This window comes from Oncorhynchus mykiss, chromosome 17 (assembly GCF_013265735.2).
Source record: "Oncorhynchus mykiss isolate Arlee chromosome 17, USDA_OmykA_1.1, whole genome shotgun sequence".
Classification (NCBI taxonomy): Eukaryota; Metazoa; Chordata; class Actinopteri; order Salmoniformes; family Salmonidae; genus Oncorhynchus; species Oncorhynchus mykiss.
Genome location: NC_048581.1, coordinates 6766299 through 6788634, shown reverse-complemented (window position 1 = coordinate 6788634; position 22336 = coordinate 6766299). Strand labels below are relative to the sequence as shown.

Here is a 22336-nt window from a genome sequence, read left to right as displayed (position 1 = left end):
CATATACATTTTAAACAAATTGTATATATTTATATTCCAGACTCTGACATTCCTCGTTCTACCATTTCTATATTTCTAAATCCTTAAAATGAATTGTAGGGAAAATCAGTAGGTCACACAAATGACTATTTCTAAACAAAGATAATAGACAAGTAGAATGGGAGAGGTTTCTTATACTATCTTTACTTACTCAGTGAAGAGACTCCAGGGATGGTGATGAAGGCTGTAGGAATGAAGATCAGACAGTGAAGAGACTCCAGGGGCGGTGATGAAGGCTGTAGGAATGAAGATCAGACAGTGAAGGGACTCCAGGGATGGTGATGAAGGCTGTAGGAATGAAGATCAGACAGTGAAGAGACTCCAGGGATGGTGATGAAGGCTGTAGGAATGAAGATCAGACAGTGAAGAGACTCCAGGGATGGTGATGAAGGCTGTAGGAATGAAGATCAGACAGTGAAGAGACTCCAGGGGCGGTGATGAAGGCTGTAGGAATGAAGATCAGTCAGCAATACTGGTCCTGTGGTCAGGTGGGGGAGTGGTCGATCCAGACAATGATTGTGAGGAAGCATGCGGGGAACAGGCTCCTTTCTACTACCATTCTGGGGTCTGGATACATGCCAACAAAGACTACAACTGCTTCAAACAATGGGAGAGGCTACCATTGACCATCACACTTTCTTTCATAACCAGGAAGCCCATGTTGAGCCAGCAGTGTTACCACTATGGAAGAGGGAGCAGGCAGCCGTCATCCAGTCTCTCAGAAAACCATGTTGAGCCATCAGTGTTGTCACTATGGAAGAGGGAGCAGGAAGCCGTCATCCAGTCTCTCAGAAAACCATGTTGAGCCATCAGTGTTCTCACTATGGAAGAGGGAGCAGGCAGCCGTCATCCAGTCTCTCAGAAAACCATGTTGAGCCATCAGTGTTCTCACTATGGAAGAGGGAGCAGGAAGCCGTCATCCAGGGACAAGGACAAAGGTGCAGCACTGGTGTTAGTAGCTGATGACAGAAGTGACAGCCTGGACACACAGCAAAGTTTGACGCCATCAGTGTTGTTGAGCAGAGAATCAACCAGAGAATCAACCAGATTGATTCACAGTCAGTGTTGTTGAGCAGAGAATCAACCAGAGAATCAACCAGATTGATTCACAGTCAGTGTTGTTGAGCAGAGAGTGCTTTGTTGAAGCACTATTGGCAGTGATTATAGCCTCAAGCCGCCTTGGGTATAACACTACAATCTTGGCACCCCTGTATTTGTGGTGTTTTCTCCCATTCTTCTCTGCAGATCCTCTCAAGATCTGTCAGGTTGGATGGAGAGCGTCAATGCGCAGCTATTTTCAGGATTTCTTCAGAGTTGTTTGATCAGATTCAAATCCGGGCTCTGGCTGGGCCACTCAAGGACATTCAGAGACTTGTCCCAAAGCCACTTCTATGTTGTCTTTGCTGTGTGCTCAGGGTCGTTGTCCTGTGGAAAGGTGAACCTTTGCCCCAGTCTGAGGTCCTGAGTGCTCTTGAGCAGGTTTTCATCAATTATCTCTCTGTACTTTGCTCCGTACATCTTTCCCTCGATCCTGACTAGTCTCCCAGTCCCTGCCACTGAAAAATATCCCCAATAACACCATGATATTGCCACCACCACGATTCACCGTAGGGATGGTGCCAGGTTTCCTCCAGACCTGACGCTTGGCATTCAGGCCAAAGAGTTCAATCTTGGTTTCATCAGATCAGAGAATCTTGTTTCTCATGGTCTGAGAGTCCTTTAGGTGCCTTTTGGCAAACTCCAAACAGACTTTCTGTCTGGCCACTCTACCAAAAAGGCCAAATTGGTGGAGTGCTGCAGAGATGGTTGTCCTTCTGGAAGGTTCTCCCATCTCCACAGAGGAACTCTTGAGCTCTGTCAGAGTGACCATCGGGTTCTCAGTAACGTCCCTGACCAAGGCCCTTCTCCCCTAATTGTTCAGTTTGGCTGGGCGGCCAGCACTAGGAAGTCTTGGTGGTTCCAAACTTCCAAACTTTCCATTTAAGAATGATGGCGGCCACTGTGTTCTTTAGGACCTTCAATGCTGCAGAAATGCGTTGGTCCACTTCCCCAGATCCGTGACACAATCCTGTCTCAGAAGGATTATATCACAACAAATAAAGGCTACTTAAAGTTCATGAGACACGCATCTCCTCGTAGAATTGTCTCATGTTTACAAAATAGAATTGTGCTTTTGGTCATTAAGCCTCATTAAATCAAACTGTATGAAGCTGTATGTATTTTATTTCAACACCTGCTCCTGATATGTACCTCTGTACTGGTACCTCCTGTATATAGCCTCCACATTGACTTTGTACTGGTACCTCCTGTATACAGCCTCCACATTGTCTCTGTACTGGTACCCCCTGTACATAGCCTCCACATTGACTCTGTACTGGTACCCCCTGTATATAGCCTCCACATTGACTCTGTACTGGTACCCCCTGTATATAGCCTCCACATTGACTCTGTACTGGTACCCCCTGTACATAGCCTCCACATTGACTCTGTACTGGTACCTCCTGTATATAGCCTCCACATTGACTCTGTACTGGTACCTCCTGTATATAGCCTCCACATTGACTCTGTACTGGTACCTCCTGTATATAGCCTCCACATTGACTCTGTACTGGTACCCCCTGTATATAGCCTCCACATTGACTCTGTACTGGTACCTCCTGTATATAGCCTCCACATTGACTCTGTACTGGTACCCCCTGTATATAGCCTCCACATTGACTCTGTACTGGTACCCCCTGTATATAGCCTCCACATTGACTCTGTACTGGTACCCCCTGTATATAGCCTCCACATTGACTCTGTACTGGTACCCCCTGTATATAGCCTCCACATTGACTCTGTACTGGTACCCCCTGTATATAGCCTCCACATTGACTCTGTACTGGTACCCCCTGTATACAGCCTCCACATATTTTCTTAACACTTATTTTTCTTATCTACGTTGTTGGTTAAGGGCTTGTCAGTAAGCATTTCACGTTAAGATCTATACCTGTTGTATTCTAAATATGCAGTTTCAATGTTACGGTCTTTGATACAATTATATTTCTGAAACTCAGGCTGTGTGTGTTTATCTGCGTCATTCCTTGATCATTCCTTGTGGTCCTGTAGCTCAGTTGGTGGAGTATAGTGCTTGTTAAACCAGGGTAGTGGGTTTGATTCCTGGGACCACCCATATGTAAAGTGTTTGCACACATGACTGCAAATCCCTTTAGATAAAAGTGTCTGCTAAATGACAGATGTATCCACTGATTCTACCAAACATCTGGAACACCTTCCTAATATGGAGTTGGACCCTCCCCTTTTCCCCTCAGAACAGCCTCAATTCGTCGGGGCATGGACTCTACAAAGTGTCGAAAGCATTCCACAGGGATGCTGGCCCATGTTGACTCCAATGCTTCCCACAATTGTGTCAAGTTGGCTGGGTGTCCTTTGGGTGCAGTGGGGTCTCCTCAGAGGAGGAAGGGGAGGACCATATATTAAAATATTTAAAAGTGGTCCTTTTTAGATAAAACTATACTAAATATAATCACGTCACCAAATAATTTATTAAAACATACTATTTTGCATCCTCCTCTAGGTACATTGACTTCAATACAAAACCTTGGAGGATTATGGTTGTCAAGGCTTCCATAGACTTACACTGTTATTATGACAACTTCCGGAGGACGTCCTCCAACACATCAGAGCTCTTGCAGCATGAACTGACATGATGTCCAACCAATGAAAGGATCAGAGAATGTATCTAGTACTGAAAGCATAAGCTACAGCTAGCTAGCACTGCAGTGCATAACATGTGGTGAGTAGTTGACTAAAAGAGAGAAAAATACAATAGTTGAACAGTTTTGAACAAATTATTTTATTCCAAAATGAAGGAGAAGCGAGAGAGAGATATTTCGTCATTTATTTTCCACTTTCAGTTTCACTTACTTAGCTAGCAAATGCAGCTATCTAGTTTAGTCTACTCAAACACTTGGCTCAAACAGAGGGATGCTATGTTAGCTAGCTGGCTATGACTATCCAACACAACACTGGAACTCTTCCAAGTCAAGGCAAGCTTTTGGTTTTACTAATTTATTGCCACTGGGACCCGCCAAGGTAAGTGCTAAACTGCTTACTGACTGTACACTGTAACGTTACTGCATGATTGTAGCAGGTTTACTCACGAGTTAGTTCTATTAGCTCTGTTGACTATGATGTTATTTTAGCTAATATGTTGACAACAATGTAAGCTGTGTGTAGCAGTTATGAAATGGTTTGGCTTGGAAAGGTTTTTTCTCCTGGTGACATACAGCTGATGTGTTGTGCATTGAAGTACAGAAACGAAGGGAGAAGGTGATAAGAGGAGAGCACATAGATGCAAGAAGGAATACAACGTGTCTGTAATGAAAGTGAACTGTGTTTATGCATGATCAGGGGTGTATTCATTCCGCCGATTCTGTTGACAAACGTTTAAATGGAACAAAACGGGGATAAACATACCTGAATTTGTCCAGTGATATCTCTATTTCAGCTAGATGCAGGCGAGAGTGTGCAAGGCAGTATTGAATGTGTCACTGTCTGTCTATGTGTCACTGTCTGTCATCGCAAAATGTTCTCTCGACCTGTGTGAACCTACATTCTAAACTTTCATTCATAGGCTAGGTTGCTACCTCATGATGGGTATAGGGAGAATTAGAGTATCATGTAGTAGCCTAAACCTATTGCTGTTACATTGAACAGGGTGAGTGAAATATGAATGACAGTCGTCCAATATGCTGTAATAGAATTAAGGCCATGCTCATGAAAACACAAATCGTCCTGCCTCATCTTAAACGGCACTGACCACCACTGTTTGGGTGGTGGACCATTCTTGGTACACATGGGAAACTGTTGAGCTGAAAAACTCCAGCCAGCAGATGGCGACGAGCGTCTTTCAGGTGATGCTTCTTTCGTGACGTATAATGGACTGGACGGACGCTTCTTCAGGAACAACAAGGCGCCAACTCTTTCAACCACGTCGGTAGCTTGCTAGCCAACATAAAACTGAAAGATTGACGTTTTAGACCATGCTAATGTACATTATCTAATCTCAGTGTTTTAAACGATTTTCGGTTAACGTATCAACTGGTTCAATTTGCAAACGTGTTAAAGATTGATACTGAGCCTAGCACTAGGCTAGACGCTAATGCTAGCTAGCTAGCTAACATCCCTGACCATGAGCTCACTAAACTACTCCTCCCTTACTAATGAAGAGGGGGTCTGCTGTATGGAGAAAGAATCTTTCAGAATGAAAAAGGAGGAAGAGGAGGCTGTTATAGTGAAAGAAGAGAAAGAACCGTTTAGAGAGGAAGATGATGCTATCTCAATAAAGGTGAAGGAGGAAGACTTTTTGGGAGTGAAAGAGGAGGAGACAGAATATCAGATTAACACCAGTGAGTACTGTCTTCAACAGGGACACAAACTATGCCGTTGTTGAACTAATGTGTGGTTTTAAAGTGGCATTCTACTGAAGTTCTACACTTGAATATGTTGTTCAGTACTGTAGGAATTGTTAAAGGGTCAATCTGCCATTGGTTCATATATTTTAGGGACTTTTCAATTAGATGTATTGAATTCTCCATGTGGCCTATATTAAAGTTCCCCTCATCTAATATAACAGGCTTTTAAAATTCTATATTGGTGCATATTTTCTACTTAAAATAACAAAGGCCACCCATTTTGTGGAACGACCCTTTTACATTTGCATCACAAACAATATTTTAGGAAATCATGATGAAAGTGGCCATTTTAGACATATGCATGCCTCTTGTAAGACTCTATGATTGCTCTATGATTGCAATAGATGGTCATAAGTTTACCATCTGTTTGATGTTCTCATTCACACAGGAGAGACACATGACTATCGTGGATCCTCTGGGAAGCCTCAACAACATCCTGATGCTGACGAGGAAGAGAAGAGTCTCTCCAGATCAGAACACCAGATGGTACAGCTTGGTCTGGTCTAGCATACAGCTTGGTCTGGTCTAGCATACAGCTTTCTCTATTGGGGTCTGGGCTGGGTTTCTGTAGAGCACTTCATGACAAGTGACATCAGCATCCATAATGATGTGCGTCTGTGTCCCCTCTTTATGGTTACCAGGACAACGCTAGCCCTTCCACCCTCTCGGAGTCCCCGTGTCATGCCTCTCCTGTTAGCACCTTGCTGCTGGTGGACTGCAGGAAAACAATGGGGCTGAGTGGAACTGTGGGAGGAGGAGAAGAGAGGAAAGGATCAGATTTGACTCAAAGTAAGTGCTGTAGTTTAGTTTGAACAAATAAATAGATATATTCATTGGTATCTGTTACCACGACAACCAGCAGAGTTCTGTTCGTTGTCAGGAAGATAGACTGATGGATATGGATGTTATGAATATCATAACACTGAAAAAGGATTCTGCCAATGAAAAGAGAGAAATCAGTAGACCATATAAAACCTTGATTAAAGTCAGCTTTGGAGAGAAAGTTTCAAGATGATCCAATGTAAGGTGCTTGTTTTACAAAAACTTTTTCTCAAAACATTATGGATGTTACATTGCCTGTCCCAGTCAACCCCCCCTATCTTTACTAGACTGTAGAACAGGCAAACTAAACTCAAGACACTGTTAATTAATAAACTAATACTGGAGGAAAGCTGTGATCAGGCTGCCTACTCAAGAGAAAGCTTCGAACTGTAACCAGTGCCTGCAACCTGGTTCAGGTTATCAATCAACCTACCAGGGTAGTTACAAACAGTACAGAAATTGAATCAACATATTTTGATCATATCTTTACTATTACTGCAGAAATGTGTTTGAAAGCAGTATCCAAATTCATCGGCTGTTGTGATCACAATATAGTAGTCATATCTAGGACAACCAAAGTTCCAAAAGGCTGGGCCTAATGTTCTATATAAGAGGTCATACAATTGTTTGTGGTGATTCCTGTGTTGTTGATGTTATTAGGTTGTTTATTTTCACAGTAATTAACTCACGGACACTAGAGAAGCTTTAACCAAGTTTAATTATTCCCAAAGGTTCTGTACATCTGTAATTCAGACAACCCAACATTTGTTCCATCCAGATATATATCCCACTTAAGACACTCCTCCTTCTCTCCAATCCTTACATCTTATGGTTCCACAGGAAGAGAGTCTAGAGGGTAACAGGATACCAGACCTTTATCTCCCTGCTGAGAATCTGTCCTGACCTCAACCTCTCCTTCATCTAATCCACAGATGTTTGTCTGCCTCCCCTGTTTCACACTTTGCTCTCCTCTTGTCCACCCAACACATTCCAAAGCCACCTGTCTTTCTTCAGAGAACCATTAACTTCTGACATAACAGCCAGTCTCTTTCACTTCCTATCACTTCTTTAATGACTCCATGTTCAAAGTTTGGCCGATTCCAACAATGAAAACAATATTTGTTGGTCCGTGGTGTGTAATGACGAGCAACCAGACGCTGCCCTTGACACGTTTATGAAATTGCTTATCCCAGTTACTAATAAGCAAGCACCCATTAACAAAATGACTAAAAACTGTTAAATCCACGTGGATTGATGAGGAATTTAAAAATGTTATGATGAAGAGGGAGGCAAAAGAGATGGCATATAGGTCTGGCTGAATAACTGATTGGCAAACCTATTGCAAATTGAGAAATCATGTGACTAAACTGAATAAAAAGAAGAAACTACACTATGAAACAAAGATAAATGACATGAAGAATGATTGTAAAAAGCTTTGGAACACCTTCAATTGAATTTTGGGTCAAAAAATCAACAATGGCATGGTGTCTGATAACGTGGATGGAAAATGATTGAGGATAATAGCGGCCGATATTGCCAGTTCTATTCGCATTATCTTCAATTTAAGCCCACTAGAAAGTGTGTTCCCTAGTGAGACAGCATAGGATAACACAGCATTATCGGCATAATTCATCGTTCAGCTTTGTCTCCTAAAACATGTTATTTTCTCAAACTCAGAACCATAAACCAATCCTCCAGGCATATATCAAATCCATCCTATCTTGACAAGATCACAGAGACACACTGACTGGCACACAGACATTGTGGAGCCAAGAGATACACTCTTGACCTCTCCCCTCTCTCCGGCCCAAACAACTTAGTCTTGACATAGAACAGATACTGCAACCCCGCCACAGTATTATACAAAAATAACATTCTGATGAGAAGTAACTTACAAACATATGATGAATATAAAACATCTTACCTATGTTACCAACCAATTCTGATTATTCCCCAACACCTGTCTAACAGAACACAGTGTTCTTTAATGGAAGCCTGTACAACAAAATCAAGGTAGAATCAGGAAATCCCCAGGGCAGCTGTTTGGCACCTTCTTTTTTCAATCTTTACCAACAACATGCCAGTGACATTTAAGTAAAGCCAGTGTGTCTATGTATGCGGATGACTCAACACTGTACACGTCATCTACTACAGCGACTGAAATGACTGCAACATTTAACATAGAGCTGCAGTTAGTTTGAGAATGGGTGGCAAGGAATGTTAGTCCTAAATATTTCTGATCACCTTAAGTTACATGGCCTACTACGCTAATTCTGTAGCGGTGGGGGGTAAATATGAAGATTTTGTTGGTGCTCCAGGCAGGTATTAACCCTAGTTATTAAAGTTAGTTATTACCTATTATAACATTGTTATTATTATTATTAAATATTATTAAATCCGAAAGGATGAGAGTAGAATAGATAGAGTGATGCTTCCAGACACATTCTAAACATGGTGGAGACTTAGAGGACTGTAGCATCTAATGATGAAGCATTATGGAGTCTTAAAGGAGGACTGTAGCATCTAATGATGAACCATTATGGAGTCTTAACCTGTTTGGGATAGGGGGCAGTATTTTCACGTCTGGATGAAAAGCGTTCCCAAAGTAAACTACCTGCTACCTGCCCAGAAGCTAGGATATGCATATAATTGGTAGGTTTGGATAGAAAACACTCTAAAGTTTCTAAAACTGTTAAAATAATGTCTGTGAGTATAACATAACTTATTTGGCAGGTGAAACCCCGAGGACAAACCATCCAGGAGGAATTTTTTGTTGTTGAGGTGACTCTGTTTTCAAATGGTTTTGTGTGGCACTTGGTTGCAGTTCCTATTGCTTCCACTAGATGTCAACAGTCTTTAGAAATTGGTTGATGTTTTTCTTTAGAGAAATGAAGAAGTTCGGCTATTCAGAACGAGGGTCCAGCCTAGTGCTCTCTAATGTTTTGATGCGCACTCCAGGTCACGCGCTTCACGTTGTTTTTTATCCGGTATTGAACACAGTTTATCCCATCTTAAATTTTCTCGATTATTTACGTTTTAAAATACCTAAAGTTGGATTAGGAAAGTTGTTTGAAATGTTTGGACAGCATTTACAGGTATCGTATTAGATATTTTGTAGTCATGCTGGGAGAGTTGGAACCAGTGTTTTTTTTAAATCAAACGCGCCAAATAAATGGACATTTTGGAGATATAACAACGAAATTAATCGAACAAAAGGACCATTTGTGATGTTTATGGGACATATTGGAGTGCCAAAAGAAGAAGCTCTTCAAAGGTAAGGCACGAATTATATCATTATTTCTGAGGTTTGTGTCGCGCCTGGTGGGTTGAAATATGATTGTCATGGGTTGAAATATGATTGTCATGTGTTTGTTTGATGGGGTGCTGTCCTCAGATAATCGCATAGTTCGCTTTTGCCGTAAAGCCTTTTTGAAATCTGACACGGTGGCTAGATTAACAAGGAGATTAACAAGGAGACTGCGTGAATCAGGCCTTCATGTTCGAATTGCTGCAAGGAAACCACTACTAAAGGAGAAGAAGAAGAAGAGACTTGCTTGGGCCAAGAAACACGAACAATGGACATTAGACCGGTGGATATCTGTCCTTGGGTCTGATGAGTCCAAATTTGAGATTTTTGGATCCGAGCGTCATGTCTTTGTGAGACGAGGAGTAGATGAACAGAAGTCACTCTTAACCAGCATGGCTTCCACAGCATTCTACAGCTATATGCCATCCCATCTGGTTTGGGCTTAGTCCCACTGTCATTTGTTTTTCAACAGGACAATGACCCAACACACCTCCTGGCTGTGTAAGAGCTATTTGATCAAGTAGGAGAGTGATGGAGTGCTGCATCAGATGACCTGGCCTACACAATCCCCCGACACAATCCCCCACATTTCCAGAGATGGAAGTAATTTTTACTGTACTTTTTGGTACCTTTGAATCTAATGTATTGTATCAAGATGGTTTGGGATGAGTTGGATCGCAGAGGTTGTGTGAACAAACTGCACATTTTCGAGTAGCCTTTAATTATCTCCAGCACAAGGTGCACCTGTGTAATAACCAAGCTGTTCAATCAGCTTCTTGATATGCCACACCTGTCAGGTGGATGGATTATCTTGGCAAAGAATAAATGTTGACTAACAGTGATGCTCATGAAACATCCAACACTTTACATGTTGCATTTATATTTTGTTTTTTTGTTGTTACTATCAGTTTTAGGAACATTTACCCAAAATATGACATCAGCGATAATCAAAATGTTGAACATCTGTGAATGTCTAAGTAAGAAATTGGTCCATTTAAACAGCAATGTGTCGAACCCTTTCAACAACGGGGAGATGTTACTGATGTGCTTTGTATCTGCGACGTAAAAACAAGTTTTGGACTTCCACACAAAATTACTTCTTTAGTTATTTTATGTTTAAGGAAGTGTGTAGGTCACATTCTGTATCATACAGGTTTGGGTTTGGATAGAAAACACTAAAGTTTCTAAAACTGTTAAAATAATGTCTGTGTGTATATCATAACTTATTTGGCAGGTGAAACCCCGAGGACAAACCATCCAGGAGGAATTTTTTGTTGTTGAGGTGACTCTGTTTTCAAATGGTTTTGTGTGGCACTTGGTTGCAGTTCCTATTGCTTCCACTAGATGTCAACAGTCTTTAGAAATTGGTTGATGTTTTTCTTTAGAGAAATGAAGAAGTTCGGCTATTCAGAACGAGGGTCCAGCCTAGTGCTCTCTAATGTTTTGATGCGCGCTCCAGGTCACGCGCTTCACGTTGTTTTTATCCGGTATTGAACACAGTTTATCCCATCTTAAATTTTCTCGATTATTTACTTTTTAAAATACCTAAAGTTTGGTTTAGGAAAGTTGTTTCAAATGTTTGGACAGCATTTACAGGTATCGTATTAGATATTTTGTAGTCATGCTGGGTGAGTTGGAACCAGTGTTTTTTTTAAATCAAACGCGCCAAATAAATGGACATTTTGGAGATATAACAACGAAATTAATTGAACAAAAGGACCATTTGTGATGTTTATGGGACATATTGGAGTGCCAAAAGAAGAAGCTCTTCAAAGGTAAGGCACGAATTATATCATTATTTCTGAGGTTTGTGTCGTGCCTGGCGGGTTGAAATATGATTGTCATGTGTTTGTTTGATGGGGTGCTTTCCTCAGATAATCGCATGGTTTGCTTTTGCCGTAAAGCCTTTTTGAAATCTGACACGGTGACTAGATTAACAAGAAGTTAAGCTTTGCACTTGTGAATGTATGAAAGTTAAATATTTCTAATAAATAAAAAAATACTTTGCACTCTGCAATTTCACCGGATGTTGTCAACGTTCCGCTAGCAGGTTTTAATGTGTTTGAACCTTTTGGAACTACTCCTCCCGGATCCGGGAGAATTGTCATCAACTACACTAATTAGCATAACGCAACGGACAAAAAATCTTACTAGAAAATATTCATGAAATCACAAGTGAAATATAGTGAAACACAGCTTAGCCTTTTGTTAATCACCCTGTCATCTCAGATTTTGAAATTATGCTTTACAGCCAAAGCAAGACAAGCATTTGTGTAAGTTTATCGATAGCCATATCAACCGGGACAATTGGCTTTTCACTAAGAGCGAGAGGCACAATGGCCGCCTTTGTCTATTACGCACAAATCAATCTGAGAGCCACCACCTGACCACTGACGCAATGTTGTCGTTCACGCTCATTTTTCAAAACAAAAGCCTGAAACCATGTCTAGTGACTGTAGACACATTAGGGAAGCCATAGAAAAAGGAATCTGGTTGATATCCCTTTCAATGGTCAATAGGGATGCATAGGAACGCAGAGGCTTCAAAATAAGAGTCACTTCCTGATTGGATTTTTCTCAGGCATTCGCCTGCAATATCAGTTCTTTTATATTCACAGACAATATTTTTACAGTTTTGGAAACTATAGTGTTTTCTATCCTAAGCTGTCAATTATATGCATATTCTAGCACCTGGTCCTGAGAAATAGCCCGTTTACTTTGGGAATGTTATTTTTCCAAAAATGAAAATAGTGCCCCCTAGTTTCAAGAGTTAATGTGCCATAACAGGTTTTTAATGTGTTTGAGCCAATCAGTTGTGTTGTGACAAGGTAGGGGGGTATACAGAAGATAGCCCTATTGGGTAAAAGGTGAAGTCCATATTATGTCAAGAACAGCTCAAATAAGCAAAGAGAAGCAACAGTCCATCATTACTTTAAGGACTACCACAAGAATGGAAGATCCAGAGTTACTTCTGATGCATAAGTTCATTAGAGTTACCAGACTTAGAAATTGCAGCCCAAATAAATACTTCACAAAGTTCAAGCAACAGACACATCTCAACATCATCGGTTCAGAGGAGACTGCGTGAATCAGGCTTTTATGGTCGAATTGCTGCAAGGAAACCACTACTAAAGGACACCAATAGGAAGAAGAGACTTGCTTGGGCCAAGAAACACGAGCAATGGACATGAGACCGGTGGATATCTGTCTGATGAGTCCAAATTTGAGTATTTGGTTCCGAGCGTCATGTCTTTGTGAGACGAGGAGTAGATGAACAGATTATCTCCGCATGTGTGGTTCCCACCGTGAAGCATGGAGGAGGAGATGTGATGGTGTGCGGGTGCTTTGCTATTGACAATGTCAGTGATTTATTTATTCAAGTCACACTTAACCAGCATGACTACCACAGCATTCTGCAGCGATATGCCATCCCATCTGGTTTGGGCTTAGTCCCACTGTCATTTGTTTTTCAACAGGACAATGACCCAACACACCTCCAGGCTGTGTAAGAGCTATTTGACCAAGATGGAGTGCTGCATCAGATGACCTGGCCTCGACCTCACCCAAAAGGAAAAGCAGCCTACAAGTTCTCAGCATATATGGGAACTCCTACAGGACTGTTGGAAAAGGATTCCAGGTGAAGCTGGTTGAGAGAAAGCAAGGGTGGCAACTTTTGAAGAATAAAATATATATTTTATTTTAACACTTGTGGTTACTACATGATTCCATGTGTTTTTTAATCATTTTGATGTCTTCTCCATTATTTTGCTATGTAGAAAATAGTAAAAATAAAGAAAAACCCTTGAATGAGTAGGTGAGTCCAACCTTTTGACTGGTACTGTACATTAAATTCCCTGACAACAGCTCCAGTGGACATTCCTGCAGTCAGCATGCCAATTGCCCGCTCCCTCAGAGATCTGTGGCATTGTTGTGTGACCAAACTGCACATTTTCGAGTAGCCTTTTATTACCCCCAGGACAAGGTACATCTGTGTAATAACCAAGCTGTTCAATCAGCTTCTTGATATGCCACACCTGTCAGGTGGATGGATTATTTTGGCAAAGAATAAATGTTGACTAACAGGGATGTAAAAAATTCTGCAATCTTTTTTTTTCAGCTCATGAAACATCCAACACTTTACATGTTGCGTTTATATTTTTGTTTATTGTAGTTACTATCAGTTTTAGGAACATTTTACCCAAATATTTCACCTTATTTTTGACTTTTTCACAAAATATGACATCAGCGATAATCAAAATGTTGAAAATCTGTGAATGTCTAAATAAGAAATTGGTCCAATTAAACAGCAATGTGTCGAACCCTTTCAACAACGGGGAGATGTTACTGATGTGCTTTGTATCTTCGACGTAAAAACAAGTTTTGGACTTCCACACAAAATTACTTCTTTAGTTATTTTATGTTTAAGGAAGTGTGTAGGTCACATTCTGTATCATACAGCTATGAATGTTATATATTTAGAACCACCTGTTCAATTGGAATCCAGCGACGTCTGTGTCTTCAGTGTCCTAGAACTGTCTAGGTTTTTGTGTTCTGACTTGTAAAACAGGATGAATAAAATAAGTAATGTAAACATAGCAGTAATTACCAGGAAGCTCTACATTTGTTTTAAAATCACACTAAGATTGTTAAAACTGGCCTCGGGTTATTGAGAGATCTGATTTAGGATTTACCCTCGTAGCAAGGTTGTTTTATCACGTGGTTTCATTCGGGTCTCTATTTAAAAATAACACTGTCTTTGGCAGGAGAAAGGCCAGACTCGGAGGAACCAGAGCCAGGGACGTCCAAACTAGCAAGACGACACCACTGCTACCACTATGGAAAGAGTTGTAACCGGTTATGGGACCTGAAACAACATGAGAGAATACACACAGGGGAGAAGCCTTACCACTGCTCCCAGTGTGGAGAGCGTTTCAACTGGAAATCAAACCTGAAAGCCCATGAGAGAATACACACAGGAGAGAAGCCTTACCACTGCTCCCAATGTGGAAAGTGCTTCAACCAGTCGGGGGACCTGAAACAACATGAGAGAATACACACAGGAGAGAAGCCTTACCACTGCTCCCAGTGTGGAAAGAGTTTTCGCCGGAAAGCACACCTGAAACAACATGAAAGAATACACACAGGAGAGAAGCCTTACCACTGCTCCCAGTGTGGAAAGAGTTTTCGCCGGAAAGCACACCTGAAACAACATGAAAGAATACACACAGGGGAGAAGCCTTACCACTGCTCCCAGTGTGGAGAGCGTTTCAACTGGAAATCAAACCTGAAAGCCCATGAGAGAATACACACAGGAGAGAAGCCTTACCACTGCTCCCAATGTGGAAAGTGTTTCAACCAGAGAGTAAACCTGAAACGACATGAAAGAATGCACACAGGAGAGAAGCCTTACCACTGCTCCCAGTTTGGAAAGAGTTTCAACCATCCAGGGAAGCTGAAAGCTCATGAAAGAATACACACAGGAGAGAAGCCTTACCACTGCTCCCAGTGTGGAAATTGTTTCACCCGGTCGGAGATGCTGAAAGCTCATGAAAGGATACACACAGGAGAGAAGCCTTACCACTGCTCCCAGTGTGGAAAGCGTTTCAACTGGAAATCAAACCTGAAAGCCCACGAGAGAATACACACAGGAGAGAAGCCTTACCACTGCTCCCAATGTGGAAAGTGTTTCACCCGGTCGGGGATGCTGAAAGCTCATGAGAGAATACACACAGGAGAGAAGCCTTACCACTGCTCCCAATGTGGAAAGTGTTTCAACCAGAGAGGAAACCTGAAACAACATGAAAGAATACACACAGGAGAGAAGCCTTACCACTGCTCCCAGTGTGGAAAGTGCTTCAACCAGTCAGGGGACCTGAAACAACATGAGAGAATACACACAGGAGAGAAGCCTTACCACTGCTCCCAATGTGGAAAGTGTTTCAACCGGTCAGGGGAGCTGAAACGACATGAGAGAATACACACAGGGCAGAAGCCTTACCACTCCTCCCAGGGTGCAAAGCTTTTGCCCATTTAGGAAGCCTGAAAGAACACATTAGACTGCACACAGAGGAGAAGGCTTATAAAGGCTCAAACTGTGGGAAAACATATTACTCATAACAGTCATTTAAATGTCATTAGAGAATCCACACAGGAGAGAGAAATTACTTCTCTTAGCGTGTATGTTGATATTTCACATCACATTGACTTAAAATTCATCAGAGAACATACACAGTGCTCCCGTTGTCTTATATTGTTGACTGACAATGTGTTTACCTGTCTTTACCAGATGAAATTAAATGGTACAGGGTATACTCAAACATATATTTGTTTGTTTTTATTAGAAAACATGAAGTGAATATGGAGTCTGTCAGTTTGAATATAAAGAAGATCAGGTTCCTTCTTTTAAATTGTCCTTTTTTTAAACTCTTTGTGTGTTTGTCTGGGTGTGTCATTCCTCCAGCACTACAGATAATCAAGTGATATTTGGATGCGATGCATTTGTTCCATTGTTGACGTTTGCATTGTTGGCCCACTGAGGATTTAATGAAATGAAAATGTTCAGACTCTGTAATGGAAAACGTTAGTTGTTTGTCTGTCCACATAACTGAGTATGTGACTAACCTTGTGAAACTGTCCTATTATAATCTCCTGTTCTTGGGAGGATCATTCTGTGTTGCAAACCAGCTGCACCTGCATCCTTGTATGAATAAAGTCCCTCCCAGGAACAGGAAACTATAAAGATATGTGCTCATCACCCAATGCTTCAGGAATTCAGACGGTCTACACTGCGCTGTGTAACTCTGTTATTCTCTCTGAGCTCAGAAATAAAGAGACTTGGTTTGACTTGGACTCCAGCAGATCCTTAGTTTATAATATCCACCACAACTCTCCCAAGGATTGCTGTTTATCATTGTCTCAATGAAGAGTTCCTCTTTCGACTTTCCTTGGGGCATTTACAAACCTCCCACTGGTTCAATAAACGTTGTTACCTGAATGATGAGATTATTATGGGTGAGAGCAATTATTTTCTTTGTCAAATGGCAACCAAGCATCGGTCATCATGTCACCAGAATAAGACCCTCAAAGTGTATTGGAATGGAGCATCAAGCTCATCACATGTAGTTTCACCACCCTGTGAAGTTCATAACTTATTTCATCTGTAGCCTAATAAACTACATGGGTTTCCGAATCGTAGTGGGAGGACCACACAACATATCATCACGTGACTCCAAGTTAACTAAGATGTGATGGTTGTTATATAAATATTTGCGCATAAAGGAGTTTCCACAGCCATTTCTCGCTTAGACATTTTTACTGACACAAATATACAAACAAATTGTCAAATGAAGTAACAAAATGTCGCCATTTATTAAAGTGTACAGGCATAACCTGTTTCCATCAGCCCGGTCATTACTTTTGAAATGGTTGGATCAATATCCACCTTCATGATGTGGATGAAGCCTGATTTGGAATGTCTGAGTAGTTCTATATGATGTCATAATTCACCCCTCTGATAATCAAGTGATATTTGGAATGTCTGAGTAGTTCTATCTGATGTCATAATACACCCCTATATGAATATGAATATGAATGTTCAATACACACAATAGGTTGACTGGGGAGGTGATGTACCACAGTCAAAGTCCTGCCATAAGAGCTAAGAGACTAATATTTGTGGTTAGGTTGATCAGTAGCCAGTTATTCTCAAACCAGTTACAAAAAAAATTGACTTCTTTTTAAATTGTATATCTTAGTTGTTCCATAGAAAGTATCTGTGAGGGGGAAAATTGTGTTTATACGCTAACATCCAAGCTAAAATCGACTTATAGAATTTGACCAATTTTACTAGGATTTTATCAACATCGAAATGACATCAAAGCAAAAAATTCTAAACCACTACCAGAGTCAAATAAATACTAAGGGCATGACATTCCAAATACTGTTCTGGTTCATAATATACTTCAGATTCCAATTTATTTTAAAAGTATTATTTAGAGTATTGAAATCTAAAAGACCTCCTTGTTCTTGGGTATTAGTGAGAATATCTTTCCGTAGATAGTGCGCGCTAAGTGGCGTTTCGATTGGTGACGTCACTTGCTCTGACACCTTGAAGTAGTGGTTCCCGCTTTTGTGGAGCGATGGGTAACGATGTTTCGTGGGTGACTGATGTTGATGCGTGCAGAGGGTCCCTGGTTCGCGCCCGGGTATGGGCGAGGGGACAGATTAAAGTTATACATACTGTTACACAGTATCAATGTAACACATTTGCTAATTTAACAAGCAAATTACGTTTAAATGAACCAGTAGATAGCGTTTTGAATATAATTATGTTTACCTAAGAGTAAATACACAAGATTGGTCTAAAGAGCTTCAATGTTTTGGTTTTAGGTTTGCTCGCAAAGCACAGCGTGTTTCAATCAGAAGCCTTTTGTCGCTGTTGAAGAAGTCCTCCTGTCACGTCCACTAGATTATACGTCACGCAAGAAGCATCACCTGACAAACTCATATCGCCATCTGCTGACTAGAGGGGGTAACGCAGTTTGGAAAAAAATGATTTACAATGTTCAGTCTGGCAAACAATGTCATAAGAAGTCATTACATTTTTGTTCTGACTTGCGCTGCAAACTGTGGGACCTTATATAGACAGGTGTGTGCCTTTCCAAATCATGTCCAATCAATTTAATTTACCACAGGTGGACTCCAATCAAGTTGTAGAAACATCTCAAGGATGATCAATGGAAACAAGATGCACCTGAGCTCAATTTAAATTCTAAATCTAAATTTAAATAGCAAAGGGTCTGAATACTTATGTAAATCAGTTATTTTTGTTTAAAAATACATACAGTGCCTTGCGAAAGTATTCGGCCCCCTTGAACTTTGCGACCTTTTGCCACATTTCAGGCTTCAAACATAAAGATATAAAACTGTATTTTTTTGTGAAGAATCAACAACAAGTGGGACACAATCATGAAGTGGAACGACATTTATTGGATATTTCAAACTTTTTTAACAAATCAAAAACTGAAAAATTGGGCGTGCAAAATTATTCAGCCCCCTTAAGTTAATACTTTGTAGCGCCACCTTTTGCTGCGATTACAGCTGTAAGTCGCTTGGGGTATGTCTCTATCAGTTTTGCACATCGAGAGATGCAAAACAGCTCGAGCTCAGTGAGGTTGGAAGGAGAGCATTTGTGAACAGCAGTTTTCAGTTCTTTCCACAGATTCTCGATTGGATTCAGGTCTGGACTTTGACTTGGCCATTCTAACACCTGGATATGTTTATTTTTGGAGATTTTCATTGTACTGATTCCATGGCACATGGTTTATGAATTGACACGCAAAATGAAGCCGGATTCAAAGCTTCAATTATTATACAAAATTCTTGCAACCAATATAATGTTGACTCTGTACTGGTACCTCCTGTATATAGCCTCCACATTGACTCTGTACTGGTACCTCCTGTATATAGCCTCCACATTGACTCTGTACTGGTACCTCCTGTATATAGCCTCCACATTGACTCTATACTGGTACCCCCTGTATATAGCCTCCACATTGACTCTGTACTGGTACCCCCTGTATATAGCCTCCACATTGTCTCTGTACTAGTACCCCCTGTATATAGCCTCCACATTGACTCTGTACTGGTACCTCCTCTATATAGCCTCCACATTAACTCTGTACTGGTACCTCCTGTATATAGCCTCCACATTGACTCTGTACTGGTACCCCCTGTATATAGCCTCCACATTGTCTCTGTACTGGTACCTCCTGTATATAGCCTCCACATTGACTCTGTACTGGTACCTCCTGTATATAGCCTCCACATTGACTCTGTACTGGTACCTCCTGTATACAGCCTCCACATTGACTCTGTACTGGTACCTCCTGTATATAGCCTCCACATTGACTCTGTACTGGTACCTCCTGTATATAGCCTCCACATTGACTCTGTACTGGTACCTCCTGTATATAGCCTCCACATTGACTCTGTACTGGTACCTCCTGTATACAGCCTCCACATTGACTCTGTACTGGTACCTCCTGTATATAGCCTCCACATTGACTCTGTACTGGTACCTCCTGTATATAGCCTCCACATTGACTCTGTACTGGTACCTCCTGTATATAGCCTCCACATTGACTCTGTACTGGTACCCCCTGTATACAGCCTCCACATTGACTCTGTACTGGTACCTCCTGTATATAGCCTCCACATTGACTCTGTACCGGTACCCCCTGTATACAGCCTCCTCATTGACTCTGTAAACACTGTATATTTTTTTATTGTGTAACTTTTTTTCTTACCTCTTATTTTTCTTAACTACATTGTTGGTTAAGGGCTTGTCAGTAAGCATTTCACGTTAAGATCTACACCTGTTGTATTCAGCGCATGTGACAATTAATATTTGATTGTAACTAAATATGAAGTATCAATGTTACGGTCTTTGATACAATTATATTTCTGAAACTCAGGCTGTGTGTGTTTATCTGCGTCATTCCTTGATCATTCCTTGTGGTCCTGTAGCTCAGTTGGTGGAGTATAGTGCTTGTTAAACCAGGGTAGTGGGTTTGATTCCTGGGACCACCCATATGTAAAGTGTTTGCACACATGACTGCAAATCGCTTTGGATAAAAGTGTCTGCTAAATGGCAGATATATCCACTGATTATACCAAACATTTCGAACACTTTCCTAATATGGAGTTGGACCCTCCTCTTTCTCCCTCAGAATAGCCTCAATTCGTCGGGGCATGGACTCTACAAGGTGTCGAAAGCGTTCCACAGGGATGCTGGCCTATGATGACTCCAGTGCTTATCACAATTGGCTGTATGTCCTTTGGGTGCAGTGGAGGCTCCTCAGAGGAGGAAGGGGAGGCTCCTGAGAGGAAGAAGTGGAGGCTCCTGAGAGGGGGAAGGGGAGGCTCCTGAGAGGAGGAAGGGGAGGCTCCTCAGAGGTGGAAGTGGAGGCTCCTGAGAGGATGAAGGGGAGGACCCTCCTCCTGAGTGATTTTCAGAAAAATAAAAATGATAAAACATATAAAAAAGTTATATCCATTTTAGATAAAACTATACTAAATATAATCACGTCACCAAATAATTGATTAAAACATGAAGGTCTACAGTAGCCTCAGCAGCATTCTGTAAGGTAGCACCATGGTGTAGCCTGGAGAACAGCGAGTTTCCGTTTCTCCTCTGAGTATTTTGACTTCAATACAAACCTACGAGGTTTTGGAAAAGTTTTTTTTCACCTGGTCACATACAGCTGATGTGTTGTGCATTGAAGTCCAGAAGCGAAGAGAAAAGGTGAAAGGAGGACAGAAGGAATACAACGTGGCTGAAATGAAAGTGAACTGTGTTTACACAGTCCAGCAGTTGGCTGTAATGAAAGTTCTGTTTCAGAAATGTTTTTCATTCCGACGATTCTGTTGAAAAACATTTCTTAAACGGAACTTAACGGGGATAAACATACCTGAATTTGTTCAAAAGAAACTCTCGTTTGCAACTGTTGGACTAATGATTACATCCTAGATCAGCAGATGAGAGTGTGCAAGGCGGTATTGAATGTGTCACTGTCTGTCACCTCAAATTTTTCTCTCAACCTGTGTGCACCTACGTTGTAAACTTTCATTCATAGACTAGGTTGTAGCTACCTCATGACGGGTATAGGGAAAATATTAGTATCATGTAGTAGTCCAAACCTATCGCTGTTGCATTGAACAGGGTGAATGGAATATGAATGACAGTCATCCAACATGCTGTAGTAGAAATAAGGCCATGCCCATGAAAAACAAAATGGTCCTACCTCATCTTAAACGGCACTGACCTCCACTGTTACGGTGGTGGACCATTCTTGGTACACATGGGAAGCTGTTGAGTTGGAAAAACAAATCACAAATCGGTGCGCCTGGCACCTACTACCATACCCCGTTCAAAGGCACTTAAATATTTAGTCTTCCCAATTCACCCTCTGAATGGTACTCAGACACAATCCATGTCTCATTTGTCTCAAGGCTTAACAATCCTTTAACCGGCCTCCTCCCTTCATCTACACGGATTGAAGTGGATTTAACTAGTGACATCAGTAAGGGATCATAGCTTTCACCTGGATTCACCTGGTCAGTCTAAGTCATGGAAGGAGCAGGTGTTCTTAATGTTTTGTCTACCCAGTGTATAGCACGACAGATATTCAAGTGCTATTTCCATGTGATGCATTTGTTCTGTTGTTTACAGGATGATTTGTATCTTATAGAGCGTGGCTTTAAGGGAATAGTATGGTCACATCTAGACAAAAACGATTGTGAAAAATGAACAGAGAAAATGTGTATTAACACTCTACCTATTCATAGAAGTATTTGTGCATCATCTACATATTCATATTACACTTCTACGTCTGTGTACCGGAAATAATTAGTTGTAAGACGTAAGAGAAAATATATCAGCTTATTGTTAAATTATTATGACGTTCTTTCCAATACAAAAAGTGTAGTAACTATTGTTTCCAAACTGCGTTACCCACTCCAGCCAGCAGATGGCGATGTGTGTCTTTCAGTTGACTCTTCTTTCGTGACGTATAATGGACTGGACGGGACCCTTCTTCAGGAACAACAAGGCGCCAACTCTTCCAACCACGTCGGTAGCTTGCTAGCCAACATAAAAGTGAAAGATTGACGCTTTAGACCATGTTAATGTA

The 22336-nt window shown here is 41.2% G+C and overlaps 2 protein-coding genes across 2 annotated transcripts in view; both read left to right on the top strand.

The window, feature by feature from the left end:
* The first annotated feature begins 4961 nt into the window (after positions 1 to 4961).
* The window catches only part of LOC118940070 (zinc finger protein 658B-like), a 42291-nt gene continuing 24916 nt past the window's right edge, over positions 4962 to 22336 (top strand). Inside the window, exons 1-3 of the mRNA XM_036948294.1 lie at positions 4962 to 5450; positions 5905 to 6002; positions 6158 to 6305. Coding sequence (XP_036804189.1) covers positions 5234 to 5450; positions 5905 to 6002; positions 6158 to 6305 — 463 coding nt within the window. The 5' untranslated portion in view covers positions 4962 to 5233. The remainder of the gene's footprint in view (positions 5451 to 5904; positions 6003 to 6157; positions 6306 to 22336) is intronic.
* LOC110519350 (zinc finger protein OZF-like) lies at positions 10301 to 16724 on the top strand. The gene is made up of 3 exons (XM_036948261.1): positions 10301 to 10333; positions 13215 to 13281; positions 14408 to 16724. Exons 1-3 carry the CDS (start codon positions 10301 to 10303, stop codon positions 15676 to 15678), a joined length of 1371 nt encoding a protein of 456 aa, XP_036804156.1. The 3' UTR covers positions 15679 to 16724.